The sequence below is a fragment of the Mytilus trossulus genome, chromosome 13, assembly GCF_036588685.1.
Source record: "Mytilus trossulus isolate FHL-02 chromosome 13, PNRI_Mtr1.1.1.hap1, whole genome shotgun sequence".
NCBI classification, from domain to species: domain Eukaryota; kingdom Metazoa; phylum Mollusca; class Bivalvia; order Mytilida; family Mytilidae; genus Mytilus; species Mytilus trossulus.
The window spans coordinates 53,055,838-53,071,277 of NC_086385.1; the positions used below are offsets into that span (position 1 = coordinate 53,055,838).

Genomic DNA, 15,440 nt, shown 5'->3' on the forward strand with positions numbered 1-15,440 from the left:
TCAAAGGGTTTGTGCAAATTTACTTTCAGTGATTTGCACATTGCAGTCTTTTCACTTTTTAAACACTATGATAAATTATCGGTGCATAATTATAGCTAGGTGTTAACCTTTCGTGAAGATTTCATTTTTTGTTCAAGCTTTTTTTTCATTGAAACGAAAGGACATGATTTATCTTTTTTTATTTTTTTTTTATATAAATTTTGTCTCTGATAACATCTTTGTACATTGGAATGATACTGAAGAACATCTTCAAGTATTGAAATCATTGTAATAAGTTCATCATTCTATAAAATAGCATTTTAAGTTTAAATTGCATACGAAAAATTGCGTTTCTTGAAAAACAACGTTTAAAAAACGCGGTAATTGCAACTTTTACATACTATTAGAAAATGGCAAACACCATCCAGTGTCTCTCTACGAACGGTTGTGACCTAAATAAACACTTCTCTATGTTAACTTTTGTTACAGTCAAATCAATTAATCAAAACGAATCGGTTCATCGGAAGGCAAAATAGAGTACCGTAAGGGACAACTCAGAAAGCAACTTAAGTCAAACCTTACTTTGCTCTAGTTAACGACAGAAAAGTTGTTCTAGTCTCTACAAAGGAAAGGTAAACTGACACATTATACACTGTAAAAAATGGTGTTTAGATCCTAAACACAAGTCTAAGCACATATTTTGTGCACTTTTTTACATTTTTAAAAGGTCTAAACGTGCCTCAGTACAATGAAATTTTGAAATATATGTTTAATTTCTAAACACTTTCATTTTTAAATATGTTTGATTCTAAGTCATGTTCAGATATTATGTGATTACTAAGAAATGTGTTTAGAAATTAAACACAATCCTAAACACGTTTAGATCTAGACATGTAACACAAGTGTTTAATTTCTAAGCACGATTTTTACAGTGATAAATGATTCCTTTTGTTGTCTCATTTCATTGTCCGAAAGTTATTACATCTCATTGCATATTACCCTTTCTAATAAGTGAATTTAGTATCGCATCTATATATCGGTATGACTTTTCGAAACCTGAATGATCTCCAAGTCAAATCTTAAATGAAAAACAACAGTCTTTATTAACCATGAATTGAAACACGGTGATGTAATGTACGGTTAAGACGCAAAAGTCAAAGATACTTGCGTCAGTACAGTCTCAGAGCAACAATCAAAAGTATATAAAATGTTTATTTTATACATATAATTGTAAAGTAGAAAATAGCATGTATGTTCTTACTTCTAAAACTTGTATCTGCAATATGTTGGTGAAACAAAAGCACAATTTAACTTCATCAATGCTGAATTCAAACTCTGACCCTATTATAGAGGATGCAAACCTGATTAAAGGAGTACATTGGTTTGTTTCTGCAGACAATCCAAAATGATGTTTACATTCTAGACAAAATGAACCAGTACGCATATTAATATATTCTTTGTTGCTCTAATTTTTACTCAGACACCGTATCATTGTTGTAATTTTTTTGTGATATCATTTAATGTAGGTATGCAAATTTTTTGAAGTGCGTACAGTTCAGTGAGAGGTGAAATGAGAAATGAATTTATTCAAACATCTATCACACAAAAATAGCCTTAAAAAATGATTTTTATGCCCCACCTACGATAGTGCCTCCGTTCGTTCGTTCGTTCGTCCGTCTGTGCGTTCGTTCGCCTCAGGTTAAAGTTTTTGGTCAAGGTAGTTTTTGAAGAAGTTGAAGTTCAATCAATTTGAAACTTAGTACACATGTTTCCCATGATATGATCTTTCTAATTTTAATGCCAAAATATAGTTGTGACCCCAATTTCATGGTCCACTGAACAAAGAAAATGATAGTGCGAAGTTCAGGTTAAAGTTTTTGGTCAAGGTAGTTTTTGATGAAGTTAAAGTTACATCAACTTGAAACTTAGTACACATGTTCCCTATGATATGATTTTTCTAATTTAAATTCCAAATTTAAGTTTTGACCCCAATTTCACGGTCCACTGAACATAGAAAATGAGTGTGCGAGTGGGGCATCCGTGTACTATGGACACATTCTTGTTTTTAATAAATTACAAAGTTAATTTGTTGTTTGAATTGTACCTTTTTTAATGTCGGGGCGCTGTATACATTACTATTTACTGTATGAAGTTTTTTGTTGTTAAGGTTGTATTGTGACCTTTATTTGCCTATGTTTCATCATGTTAATTTGATAGGTATGTATATCTTTGGTAACCATATCTCATCGTATTACTTTGATACTGACGCTCTTAAAAGAAAACAAATGTTGCAGTAATGTCCAATTTATTTGTTCACCTATAATGTTTCAAAAGCCCTTGAATTTCTATAATAAGATATAAGAAGATGTGGTATAAATGCCAATGAGACAACTCTCCATCCAAGTCACAATTTATAAAAGTAAATCATTATAGGTCAAAGCATGGTCTTCAAACCGGAGCCTTGAATTGGTTCAAACCGAACAAGGGAGCTATAAACGGCCCTAAAAATTACTAGTGTAAAACCATTCAAACGGGAAAACCAACGGTCTAATATGTGTAAAAAAATAACGAGAGCCACACCAACACACGACAAACACCTATGAGCCACACCAACACACGACAAACACATATGAGCCACACCAACACTCGACAACCACCTATGAGCCACACCAACACACGACAAACACCTATGAGTCACACCAACACACGACAACCACCTATGAGCCACACCAACACACGAAAACCACCTATGAGTCACACCAACTCACGACAACCACATATGAGTCACACCAACACACGACAACCACCTTTGAGCCACACCAACACACGACAAACCCCTATGAGTCACACCAACACACGACAACCACCTATGAGTCACACCAAAACACGACAACCACATATGAGTCACACCAACACACGACAACCACCTTTGAGCCAGCCCACACCAACACACGACAAACCCCTATGAGTCACAACAACACACGACAACCACCTATGAGTCACACCAACACACGACAAACACCTATGAGTCATACCAACACACGACAAACACCTATGAGCCACACCAACACACGACAAACACCTATGAGCCACACCAACACACGACAAACACCTATGAGCCACACCAACACACAACAAACACCTATGAGCCACACCAACACACGACAAACACATATGAGCCACACCAACACACGACAAACACCTATGAGCCACACCAACACACAACAAACACCTATGAGTCACACCAACACACAACAAACACATATGAGCCACACCAACACACGACAAACACATATGAGCCACACCAACACACAACAAACACCTATGAACCACACCAGCACACGACAAACACCTATGAGCCACACTAACACACAACAAACACCTATGAGTCACACCAACACACAACAAACACATATGAGCCACACCAACACACGACAAACACCTATGAGCCACACCAACACACAACAAACACCTATGAACCACACCAACACACGACAAACACCTATGACCCACACCAACACACAGCAAACACTGAACAACAGATAGTTGTGTGACAAAATTGAAGGTACTGAACCTAGTCTGTAGTTCAATGGATATATGCATCCTTAAAGTTTTATATTGAAATTGACGTGTCCTTATCACTGTAATCCAATAACTGAAAATACCATCAACGTCAATTCATTTCCAAAGTGTAGTTTCTGCATATTAGTACACTGACAACCGCATCTTTACGTTTGGCTCAGGATAACGATGACTCTGTTATGTATTTATTTATAAATAAATAAATAAAACCATAGAATATGGCACAAAAATAGAACGCTAAATGAAAGATATTTAGAAATTTCAAAACGTTTTTTTCTACAACACTGTTTGAGCATATGCAACATGAACACTCCTTTTGGTTTTAACTTCCGTATTTCTGTGGTTCTTTAATGGATTTTTATTATTCGATCTATTTCATGTTATTTTTGCCTGATGTGCAGGCCTATATCGTATATATTACAATAAAATTACAACAAATTCAAGTATTGTGTTTTTTAATCATACGCAAATGATTGATCTAGTATAAAATTGCCTATATCAGCAAACATTCCTTTACCGTGTCTTAGCGCAGTCTCATTTGCATATTCCGGAGGATCGGGGTATGTGAAATGTATTGAATAGGCATCTTTTGTCCAGTTAAATGGTTGGTCAACATTGAAATTTCTATATTCTGGATGGAAAGTCGGATGACATTTTAGATAATAACACATGACCTGTAAATGAGGTTCGATGAACACAGTTTCAGGATATTTTTCAAATGTTTTGTACGGGAGTTCAATGGCGTTGAAGAAAAAGTCACGTGATCTATAGTTCACGAGCGAGTCTTGCCAGTGTTTGATATAATGTGAGCCAGGTTTGGACATTAACACTCCTAAATTAATTGAATCTGGAAATCCTGGTCGAGGCATGTGGTCAAAGTTTAGAATTGTGTCGTGCTGTTTTGAAATTAAATCGTTCACTGGCTTCAACCATAAGACATCCCAGTCACTATAAATCCCGCCATATTTTAACAAAACGTCTGCTCTTATTATATCACTTCTATGCTGCGTGTATAAAATTTGGTGTCCAAAAACATGAGTTGGTGTTTCTCTGTGTATGTAAACCACTCTCGGATCCTTCTTTAACTTTTGTAAATATTCGCCATACATTAGTCCATCGCCATGAATGTATACCTTGTCAGGTTTTACAATCGTCAAAATACTCCTCAAGCACAGATACATTGTAAAGTCCATTGGTTTATGGCCGAACCATACCATGTGGAAAATGTTTGGTATAAGTCCTGGTAGTAATGGTTTCACCTTAACTTGTTCTGAGTTACCATATAAAATCTTACGTGCCGACCTTCCAAACTCAGAATCTGCATGCATAATGTGCGCTGGTAATACATTTTTGACATGGACACAAAGTTTGCTCTGTAAAACGGTTTTATTTGCATTTTCAAGGATGTCACAAAAATGAAGACCAGTGACTAAGGGTTGGCTAATGTTGTTTTTGTACAGCTTGATAAATGATTTTAGTCTCTCATTTCGGCGAGAAGAGGATATAAAACTTAATTGTTTCAGGTTTTTTGTCATACCAACATTAAATTTATTCTTACGAATAAAATGTAATGATTTTAATGGAAAGAAATCTTCAGAAAAGTACATTCCGCCATCATGCTCTAATATATCAAACGCAACCGTCATTCCACAGTCTTCTACGTCACCCTTTGACGACGCTGGGAGTTTCTGAACCTTAAAACACGGAATCGATACTAACAGTTCCGTAAGCCAAACGTTGTAATGCTCATTGCGGTCACTGATGTTGTATTTTGTAAAGAGAGTAATAGTGTCTGGTCTTATTGTTTTCCATATTGCTAGGATGGAAAGATAGTGTCTGAATTCAATTGTTCGGTTGTAACACCACATATAATAAACGTGATTAGGAATGAAATTATTCTCCAAATCTTTGAATGACAATTTGTCATACCCTAGAAATAGATCCGGCAAGTTTTGCAATACGTCAGACTTATTTCTATTTCCGTTTCCGGAGATTGCATTAAGTTGTCCCTCTTGAAAGTGTTTTATGATTTTTGCAACATTTTGTTCGTTTTTGGTATCTTCCGTTGTAACACATTTGTCATTTCTAGGTATGATCATGTATATAAAAAGAATGCAAATGATAAAGATAAGAGTTGTTTTCCATAGTCCTTTCTTTCTGGTCATCATACAAGCAACAAGGACTCAATCGGTAATCCTCGGGTGAATCCGGTTCTCCCCTTTTACGGAATCGACCGAGCTGTGACGAATGTTCCGACAAGGACTGTGTTGCTATTCAGTGTTCTTGTTTTTAACCTAAAATGGAAATGCAATCATGGTCATTTGATATATCAGAACTTTATATGAACTATATCGGATAGAAATCGACATTATACAAATGACTATCAATAACTCTGTAGTACAGTGGTTGTCGTATGATAATGTCTGTCATATTTGGGTTTTTTTAATCGTTATTTTATTTATTAAGCAGTTAGTTTTCTCGTTTGAATTGTTTCACATTTTTCCTGTTTGGCCTTTTCATACAGCCAGCTATTAGAATGGGGTCTTCTTCATTGTTGAAGGTCATACAGTGTCTTAATTTGCTTTATACTACTTTATTTCAACTTAATAATATACTTTTTCTCATTGGCAATCTGACCGCATCTCATTTATATCAGGTATATTGGGTCTTATTTATCAGATCAATATAGATATCAGTCAATTCTTGAGTATTTATAGATATTACAATATTGAGGTGGCCACATTTACAACATTCTAATTACCAAAGAAAATAAGAATTCCTAAATTTGTTTGAAATTCCACATGTTTCTGGTCATACATTATGTATCCAAATGCATTACTTATCGTGTTGCAGTGTGTTTGTTTTTTCTACATTGGCTAGCCTGAGGTATACATGGAGGGTTGAGATCTGACAAATTGTGTTATAGATCGTACTTATATTCGTTCAGTGTATGTTCACTGGTGTTATGTAATTTAGTTGAGTTAAGCCATTTCAATTGATATACCATAGTGTTTCTGTTATATGTTCTGATGATATGCTATTTGTTTCAGATAAGGGCAAAGGTTGGTTTCTTTAACGCCAAGAGTGGGCACGTGATGTTTTTTCTATTCCAAGCAAATACAAAAAGAGCAGACATAGAGATAAGATAAAGATAAATTTATTTTATTAAAGTGTCACGTATTGATCTTACACAATAGTAAAATATATACACAAGTACAATCACATAAAAAAAAAACACCCAGCCTAAAAAGACTTATGAGACACTGTTATATACATATAAAACAGCTCAATCACACAATGTAAAAAAAAAAGAAATAATATATATAAAAAAAAGGAAATGATAAGAAATCTCATGTATTTATCTTGCAAACCTGATAATTTAAACGGACTAATAAAAATTAGATTTTAAAGAAATGTAAGAATGTTAAATACACCTAGTTTAAAAATTGCGTCTAACGACTAAAACAAAATTATGTGTAAAACTGCGATAAGAATAAAATATTACTTTATATTATATTTTAAAATTAATAAAAGTGATAGAAAAAAGACAAAGTAAATTGAATCAACAGAACATTTAAGTCACTTTCAACAATTTTCAAAAAAAAAATATATATATATTTAAAATGTTCTATCGACATATTACATAAACTATTACAATACATATACTTTCATTTTTCATGTACCAAAAGTTATTTCCCTTAATTAATATATATTTTCTTTAAATTATCTTTTTACCCTGATTAAAAGAATAGGCTTTGTGGACAATTATATGTTATAAAAAATCTTTTTCTCCTGAAATAAAATTTGTGAATAGAGTAGGACAGTGTTACTTGAATGTCATTACAAGTCATTAAAGCATTGAACTTGAGCTCTGTACTCATATATAGATATAGGAAGATGTGGTGTGAGTGCCAATGAGACAACTCTCCATCCAAATAACAATTTAAAAATTAAACCATTATAGGTTAAAGTACGGCCTTCAACACGGAGCCTTTGCTCACACCGAACAACAAGCTATAAAGGACCCCAAAATTACTAGTGTAAAACCATTCAAACGGGACAACCGACGGTTTAATCTATATAAACAAAACGAGAAACGAGAAACACGTATATATTACATAAACAAACGACAACTACTGTACATCAGATTCCTGATTTAGGACAGGTGCAAATGTTTTTAAAATTTTCAATACATTGACTTGCCTTTTGAAACAATTCATATATAATGTCTTCATACAGAGTGCAAACCATTAAGAAGTGAGTTTCGTGTTCAATATCATTCAATTAACAAAATTTACATAGTCTATTATTCAATGGAATCTGCGGTCTGGTGTATCTCCCTGTCTCTACAGCTAGGGGTAGCGATCCACTGCGGAATAATGCCATAGTTCGCGTTACGTTTCGTGGTAAAAGCGAGAGAATATACTGTTCTGTTTTAACACTTTGCTTGTAATTACGGTAAGTTCTTAGCTTGTTGCCGTTAGCATTGTTTCTGTCGTCATATAAAACTTTCTCGAAATCAGCCTGGTCAAAGTTCGTTAGATTTTCACTTATGAGGCGCATCGCCGTTTTAATTCTGATAGTGGTGTTATGAACAATATCAGCAACATGTAAATCGTTTGCAAGTTTGTCTATTTGATGATGCCACCCTTTTCGTCGCCGCGAGGCACACGCTGCTACTTTTGATATAAGTCTATCATCGTTAACTCGTATGATCTTACATTTTAGACGTAGGCATGATAGTTTTTGCTTCGTATAACATGAGGTAAGTCCAAGATCTCCGCCCACCGCTGTGTTGGAGGTTCGCTTCCCAACTGCAAGAAAGTATTTTGCAGCCTTGTTCTGTACATTGTTAATTACTCTGTGGGATTTGTATCCCCAAACAGCACTTCAATAGAATAAAAATGGCTCTACCATCGTCGTATAAATTTTGTGATAAACGTTCCAAGTCATACCACCTGTCGCGATGAATTTACCAAAAAGGGCTCCCAAAGCTCTACTGGCTGATTTAGAAAGTTATGTAGCTGCCTTTTCTAGTGTTTCGAACTCATCGAACCAAAGTCCCAAATATTTGTATGTGTCAATATATTCTAAGTTGTGAGTTCCACATTCAAATCAAAGTCTGACCGAGGTATCGAAGGATTTCTAAAATGCACTACTTTGGTTTTCGACCGATTGACTTCAATTTTCTAGTCATCACACCAGGACGCAACCTCATTAAGCATTCTCTGTAGTTTGTGTTCATCCGGCGCAATAACAGCTATGTCATCGGCATACAGTAGTATGCTTAACTCAATATCGTCAATCTTAATACCACAGTTTAAGTTGTTTACTCGTTCAGCCAGGTCGTCGTTTATATACACCGCAAAAAGACTGGGCGACATCAAACATCCTTGTTTAACCCCTGAATCGACATTTAACCATGGTGTAAGACGGTCGTTAACTTTCACGGAGCATTGAACATCATCGTACAGAGATTGTATTGCGGTAAGGAACTTTCCACGTATTCCAGCTTTAAACATCTTATACCAAAGAAGATTTCTAGGGACGGAGTCGAACGCCATAGACATTTGCGCTGGTAATCAGTCATTTTTTAAAACATACAATTGTTCCATGTTGATGAAGGCCAAGTAATGGGAGAAACACTCCAGAATCACAAGGCAAAAGGTGGAAATCCTATCAAAGCAAATCTTAAGATCAAAATATATCTTTCTCAGGAACGAAACAAGTCTAAGATGAGTCACTGATTGAAATACCAGTAAAAGAACCAGTCACAGTTGTGATGAATCAACAAGAACAATGATTGCAGGGATTTTTTTTCTTTCTTTTTGATAGGGTATCTGACTATCATCATGAAACATTGACAATTATAATCGACAATAGAGTATGTGACTGTCACTTGAACTACTAACCATTGTTGTTCTTTAAGCAAGACTTAGTGCTGGAGATAACTATTTCAGAGCAGATATCATGCTAAAAGTTTTTTTAAACTGTACGAAAAGGCCATCAGACAGAATTCGAGACACAGAAAGAAAGTCAAGAACCTGGAATGGGGCTTGCCAAAATGAAGAAAACAGTGACTGCTCACAGTCTGGAACAAATAATTTTTCATGATTTGAAAGTGCTGATATCGGTAAATTGTACAGTAAACGTTCTTAGTAAATATGAGTTGTCATGGAAGGAATAATTGATACAACACTTTTGAAAAATTGAATACTAGCTGCAATAGGTAATATGCAAGCATACATGAAAGATTGCGTCTTTCTCCGGATTTTCAACGAATATGTTGGGGAAATTCTGCAACAGGCCATGTCTTATAGTCGTGATGGTGAAGGTCTCTCCATAGTTAAAGTAACTAGAATAGCTTAGCTTGCTACTATAAAAAGGCAGGGACATTCAATGTGACATTCAAATTGAATCAGTTCCATAATATTTGAGACATCTTACTCTCTATCGGAGGACTGATAAGTTGCAGTTGTATCCTTTCGACGACGAGCATCACAATTGAACTTTTATTGCCGAGAAATGATTAGTGTTGTCTGTCACTCAAGGATATTACAGGACTGTGTCTCGGTGTTTGGCCATCTTGTATCATTCTTACTAAGGGAACTTATGTCTGTTGAACTGATTCGTGTTAACAGCTGTTATTGAGTGTCCCGGTAAAGATATTTTTAGTATCTAGCATGCATATTTTGCCTGCTATGACTATGGTGATGCCTTCATTTTAGCCTTTTATTATGAGGTCTGTTTCAGAGCTTCACGAATACCTTCGTTGAAAATCAAGAGAACTAATTTACCTTGCTTGTAGGCATGCAGATATCCCATGGCAGCTACATTTCAATTTTGTAAGATGCATTGTCTCAGTTCGTCCGTCCATGATAACTGCAAATTGTTCAAGGCGTTCACTGTAGAATTTAGCGTTAGCTGCAAGCTTGGAGATTGGTACAATATCTTTTCCAGACCGTGTGTCGTAAATGTATTTTATTATTTTAGAAACACAACTCCAAGGATAAAAGAATCCTGGCTTTCTTTCTGTGTCTGCCTATTTGCTATGTTGTCAAGTTTTATCAATCATCAAGCAGGATACTCGTGATTTGAATCTTCAGCACTCACGTTGGCTAAGCGAATATGTCTTGTAGTACAGTCTTGCCTTATTTTGGCCGATTTGAAAATGTTGATGTATCATAGAGATCTTCAGATACATCACCACAGAAAAAATACATTGCTATCATTGTTTTTGTGTTGATTCAGTACCACTTTACAGCTAGTGTCTGGTTTCACTTTGTTTTCTTTCAATTGGCTTTTCAACTTATCTTCAATATCAGATGTATGTTTTCACTTTAACTGATGAAATATTTGGAGGTCTGAAAATTTTTTTGACAGGATTTGTGCCATATTGCCTTGTGATTCTGGAATGCTTCTGCAGTTTCATGTACTTTATTCATCTGTTTCAAAATGAGCGAAAGGAAAACCAATTCATGACCCAACATCTTCGTTAGTTGCATCAAAGGAGTAATTGACAGCTCAAATGTCTGTGTCTGTTCTGTTGGCATTGCAAACCCTCACATGTCCTTTCTTGCCGTTTCACACTTTCCTTCTAGTCTATTCGTTTTGATCCTTTCCAACAACAACTTTCGGTCTTACATTATATCATATATACGAAATTTCTGTTTTAAAAAATAACTTAGGCAAACTTGTAAGTAACACTAATTCTTATATTGATATCTTTATTTCGTAAACATGTGCACGCTTTATCTGACCACTTTGTGAATATCGAATATAAATTAACAAAAAAGTATGAATGCAAACAGTAAACTAATAGAAAAAGCGAATAATGATATATTGGAAATTCATGTTTGTTAAATGGCCATCATTCAAGATGGCTTTCAAACAATCAATATATGAAGTCCTCAGATGACAGTCCTTGACTATATAATACCTTCCTGCAGCAAGCGTTTAACTAATAAGTCAAAGTGAACACGGTTACCAAGGAACTGCAAATGTGTAAAGGCAGTATTAAGTTGTTCTACGCTGTGTACATTTGGAGAAAAAAAAATGAAAACAACACGTTAAATAATTTCTTGCGTCCGAAGCGCTTTTCTTGACATTGTGATAGAATATGATAGACAGATTGTGGTTTGACAAAACATGTTCATTTCATTTATTGTGAGATATTTTTAGCGTCAATTGAGATCATTTGAGCAGTTGATGTTCTTATAACATTAATTGTATAATATGAAACTCATTACGTCAGCAATCAAGGTTTTTGAAAGTTGCTTCATATAAACACTAGGCATTGTACTTTTTCAACAAATTTTGCATACAAAGAAAGTTAATAATTATCATAATTATTCACACATATGTTACAGAACATTTAAACATTATATTGATTACATGTAAATATTTCCAGTTGTACAACATTACAAAATTCAAAAAAATCAATTGACATTTCAAAGTACTTTATAGGTACAATGTACCACCTTCACCAATATCAACAAAAAAAAATAATCCTATAATCAGCCAACTATTATAAATGACAGGTATACAAATCTTTTCTTGCTTTAGTTGTATTTGTCAAATAAATTTCTCCTGTTATTCTATGTTGAACAAGCGGTAGTATGAATATTGCTTTTAGCGTAATAGATCATTTTAATATCCTTTTCGTGGTCCGCGTTTTAACTATGTCGATTACATTTAAGCATTTTAAAAAGACCATGATTCAGATTTTAACAACTCGAGTTTCAAGTGTTGGTTGTGAACTTTTGGATAAAAACAATAAAAGTTCATTGTCGGAAAATACAAAGTTACTTGTACCCGCTACAATACAGAAGAAAAAGTCGAGAGGGGGAGGGGGATATGCTCGCTTTTTGTCCTGTTTATATAGATCAAACAATTAAATTAATTTTGTATATTTTTGTCAGTGTACATAACATATAATGCATTTGTTTTTATTTTTATCGAATAATGACTACCTATTTGGGCTTAAAAATTTCAAGATTTTTCAAGATGGCCACCTTTCAATATGGGTAATATTTTCAAAAATGTTGTTCAACCAGCCAATTGGAATGAGCACTTTTATTTTATTAACTAGGTTTCATATCAATATCTTCTCTAATATCATTTTCATGATTTTTTTTTTATAAATTTGAAGAGATCAAACGGCCGCCATTTTAAAATGGCCGCCTCTCTCGACATTTTCGACTTTCAGAGTGGGTCCATAGCTTAAAATATTGTCCATGTCATATACTATTACTATAGGCCAAATTTCATGCTTTTACCCCAATCTGATCAATTTTATCAAAAATCTGCACACATTACGGCTGATAAAGTATCTACTACATTTTTAAGGGAAGCAATCCTGTGACTAAAGACTGTGTATCTGATGTATTATCGGGTGAGATATCAGGTTATAAAGAGACCCATGAAATTGCACGTAAAATGAGAATAATTAAGACCATTTCACTTTCTTATCTCTCTATTTTGACTACAAGTTTTAAGTTATTTCAAAACCCTTCATTAAGACTGTTGAGTGGACATGCTATGTTTAACCCGACGCACTTTTGGCTTGTTGAAAGTCTGAAACCTCTGTCCATGTTAGTCTTGTAGTTTCGGAGTTTATTGTGGGGCGTTCATATCGCTGAACTAATATATATAATGGTTAAGGTGTCAGCTATAGCCTGTTTTTGGGTGCGGTTTTTTCTCGTTGTATTGCAGACTTTTGGTGATCCTGGCCTGGTTTGTGCTCTTTGTTTGGATTCTTGCCTTTTTTTAATCATTCACAGTTACCAACTTCTATTTTATGGAATGCATAGTGTTTTCTGCTGGTTTTTTTTATGAAGGGAGCTACGCTTTGATTTTTATGGTGGAGAGGTTGGGCTAGGATGAAAATTTAAAAAAAGGTAGGTCAGAAGTTTTGAGTAAAAAAAGGCAAGATGAAAATTTCAAATTATGTAAAAAAAAAAAAAAAAAAAAGGCAGGATAAACTAATTAAAAAGGCAGGACCGAATAGATTTTTATGGTGGAGGGGTGGGATAGGATAAAGATTTGAAAAAAGGAAGGACAGTTTTGAATAAAAATAAAGGCATGATGACAATTAATGTAAAAAAAAAGGGAAGGACAGATATTACAACTAAATAACAATGCAGGACAAAATTATCATCTTACACACCACCCCACCCAATAGAAATCAAATGGGAGCTCCCTTATGGTGTTGTCTTTTTCTTCGACTTGGTGTTTTGGTTACACATTTGGCATCGTCCTACTTTTAACGTTTACAAGGTTTTATTCAAAAGAATATTAAAAAGTCCATATAGATTAATAAATAAAGATGGCATACTATTTAAACACGTCAATCTATATTGCTATCTACGTTTTCTAGAAGTACCATTGGCAAGCCAACCGAGATAGAATTCAATAAAATACAATTATATTTTCATTTATGATCATTTATGGCTCACCTTATGTATACATACACATATAAAATTCAATACTAAAAGATACATTTTTCACACATGAGTTAAATAACATACAGAATTATTATAAATATTTAAGCCATATGCCTTACCCTGTACTGTAATTGCTCACTGTTTGAAAAGACAAGAAAACATTTAAGTGGTTTATATATTGGAAAAACAATACATAAGTGTACAGGTAGTTTAAAATTTTTAAAATACACTATACTGTAAATATATGCAAACTGTTTATAAGGTTTATGTATATAAGCAGTTTAAATTTCTCGGTATGTAAACATCACATATGTTTTGTTACAGTAATTAGCAATCATAATAGGTAGTGTATTGAATAACATACATACCGTGTCCGAGTTTTATTTAATAATTTATGCTCATGGTGAACTGCAAATTTGTACCATTACATATGTTGCTGTTACACAATTATGGAAATTGATTCAAATTAAGGCAGATCTCCCTCATACAAAGCTATATTTCTTTTGATGCACTTCTTTGTCCTTTTTGTTCACGGTCTATTATCTCTCCATTTTTTTATAAGCTTTGTATGTTCAATGTTTTTGCCTAGATCATCGCCGCAAAGACTGACTTTTGCCTTATATTTGCATTGGGATAATTTGGGTCTCAAATAGAAAGAAAGGAAAGCTAGAATCTGCTTTAATTTTGGTAAATGAGCTTTTGGATTCGTAAAGGAAAAAACTAATCATTATGGTGTTACATGTTATAGGGCAAGATATTGTACCATATATTGAAGCTGGACTAATATACTCACGTTAGTATGATAGTCCCAGATTGAACTTAAAAAAAGAATCTGAACATCGGACACAAATTCCAAACCTCACCCAAGTACATGTACTTCCTTAATGTTCAGAAAATATAATATTTTATTATTCTATTTCGCACTTTTTTTTTGTATACTCTATTTAAGAAATAAACCTGTCACCTTTTCGTTAGTTTATTTTGTTTATTAAAGTGAATACAAATGCTTGCTACGTCCTATTTTATTCAGCTTGAATTTTACGATGTTATCAGAATAGAATATATAACGTACCTTTTTGTGATATGATCTAATCCATTGCGATAGATAGATATTGATCACATTTCTACCTTACTGATACCTATACCCTTATAAATCGTTATCTTCTCATAACTAATTCATCGGCCATATGTTACGTACCGTTATCTTGTTTATTAAATATAAAAAATAGTAGCGATGCATGTGCAGGATCAATAATTTTTCACTAAAGCTGTTATTTAATATATATTTTGTGTTTTTGTTTTAACTATATTGACAACAAAGTGAATTTAATTGTTAGCTTCTTCATTTTGCCTCTGGCGGAGAGTTGTCTTATGGTCAATCATTCCTCTTGTTACCTATTCTGACATCGGACTCGGACTTCTTTTAAACTGAAT

At 34.0% G+C, this 15,440-nt stretch overlaps 3 protein-coding genes across 4 annotated transcripts in view; 1 reads left to right on the plus strand and 2 right to left on the minus strand.

Moving 5' to 3' along the window:
- LOC134694683 (multifunctional-autoprocessing repeats-in-toxin-like) overlaps positions 1 to 15,440 on the minus strand; it is a 102,681-nt gene that overhangs the window by 68,933 nt on the left and 18,308 nt on the right. The gene's annotated exons all lie outside the window — the stretch shown is intronic.
- LOC134694471 (salivary glue protein Sgs-3-like) lies at positions 2,579 to 2,947 on the plus strand. The gene has a single exon (XM_063555483.1). It carries the CDS (start codon positions 2,579 to 2,581, stop codon positions 2,945 to 2,947), a length of 369 nt encoding a protein of 122 aa, XP_063411553.1.
- On the minus strand, positions 4,000 to 15,111 carry LOC134694837 (uncharacterized). 2 transcript variants are annotated; one of them, XM_063555911.1, is made up of 3 exons: positions 15,079 to 15,111; positions 14,126 to 14,144; positions 4,000 to 5,855 (listed from the first exon to the last, which is right to left on the minus strand). In XM_063555911.1, exon 3 carries the CDS (start codon positions 5,727 to 5,729, stop codon positions 4,017 to 4,019), a length of 1,713 nt encoding a protein of 570 aa, XP_063411981.1. In that variant the 5' UTR covers positions 5,730 to 5,855; positions 14,126 to 14,144; positions 15,079 to 15,111; the 3' UTR covers positions 4,000 to 4,016. The 2 variants fall into 2 exon arrangements, with proteins under 2 accessions (XP_063411981.1, XP_063411979.1); XM_063555909.1 differs by lacking the exon at positions 15,079 to 15,111 and having other exon boundaries at positions 14,126 to 14,222.

Excerpts from the sequence above, each read along its gene's own strand:
- LOC134694837 (XM_063555911.1), bottom strand. The coding sequence starts at position 5,729 with ATGATGACCAGAAAGAAAGGACTATGGAAAACAACTCTTATCTTTATC.
- LOC134694471 (XM_063555483.1), top strand. The coding sequence starts at position 2,579 with ATGAGCCACACCAACACACGACAAACACATATGAGCCACACCAACACT.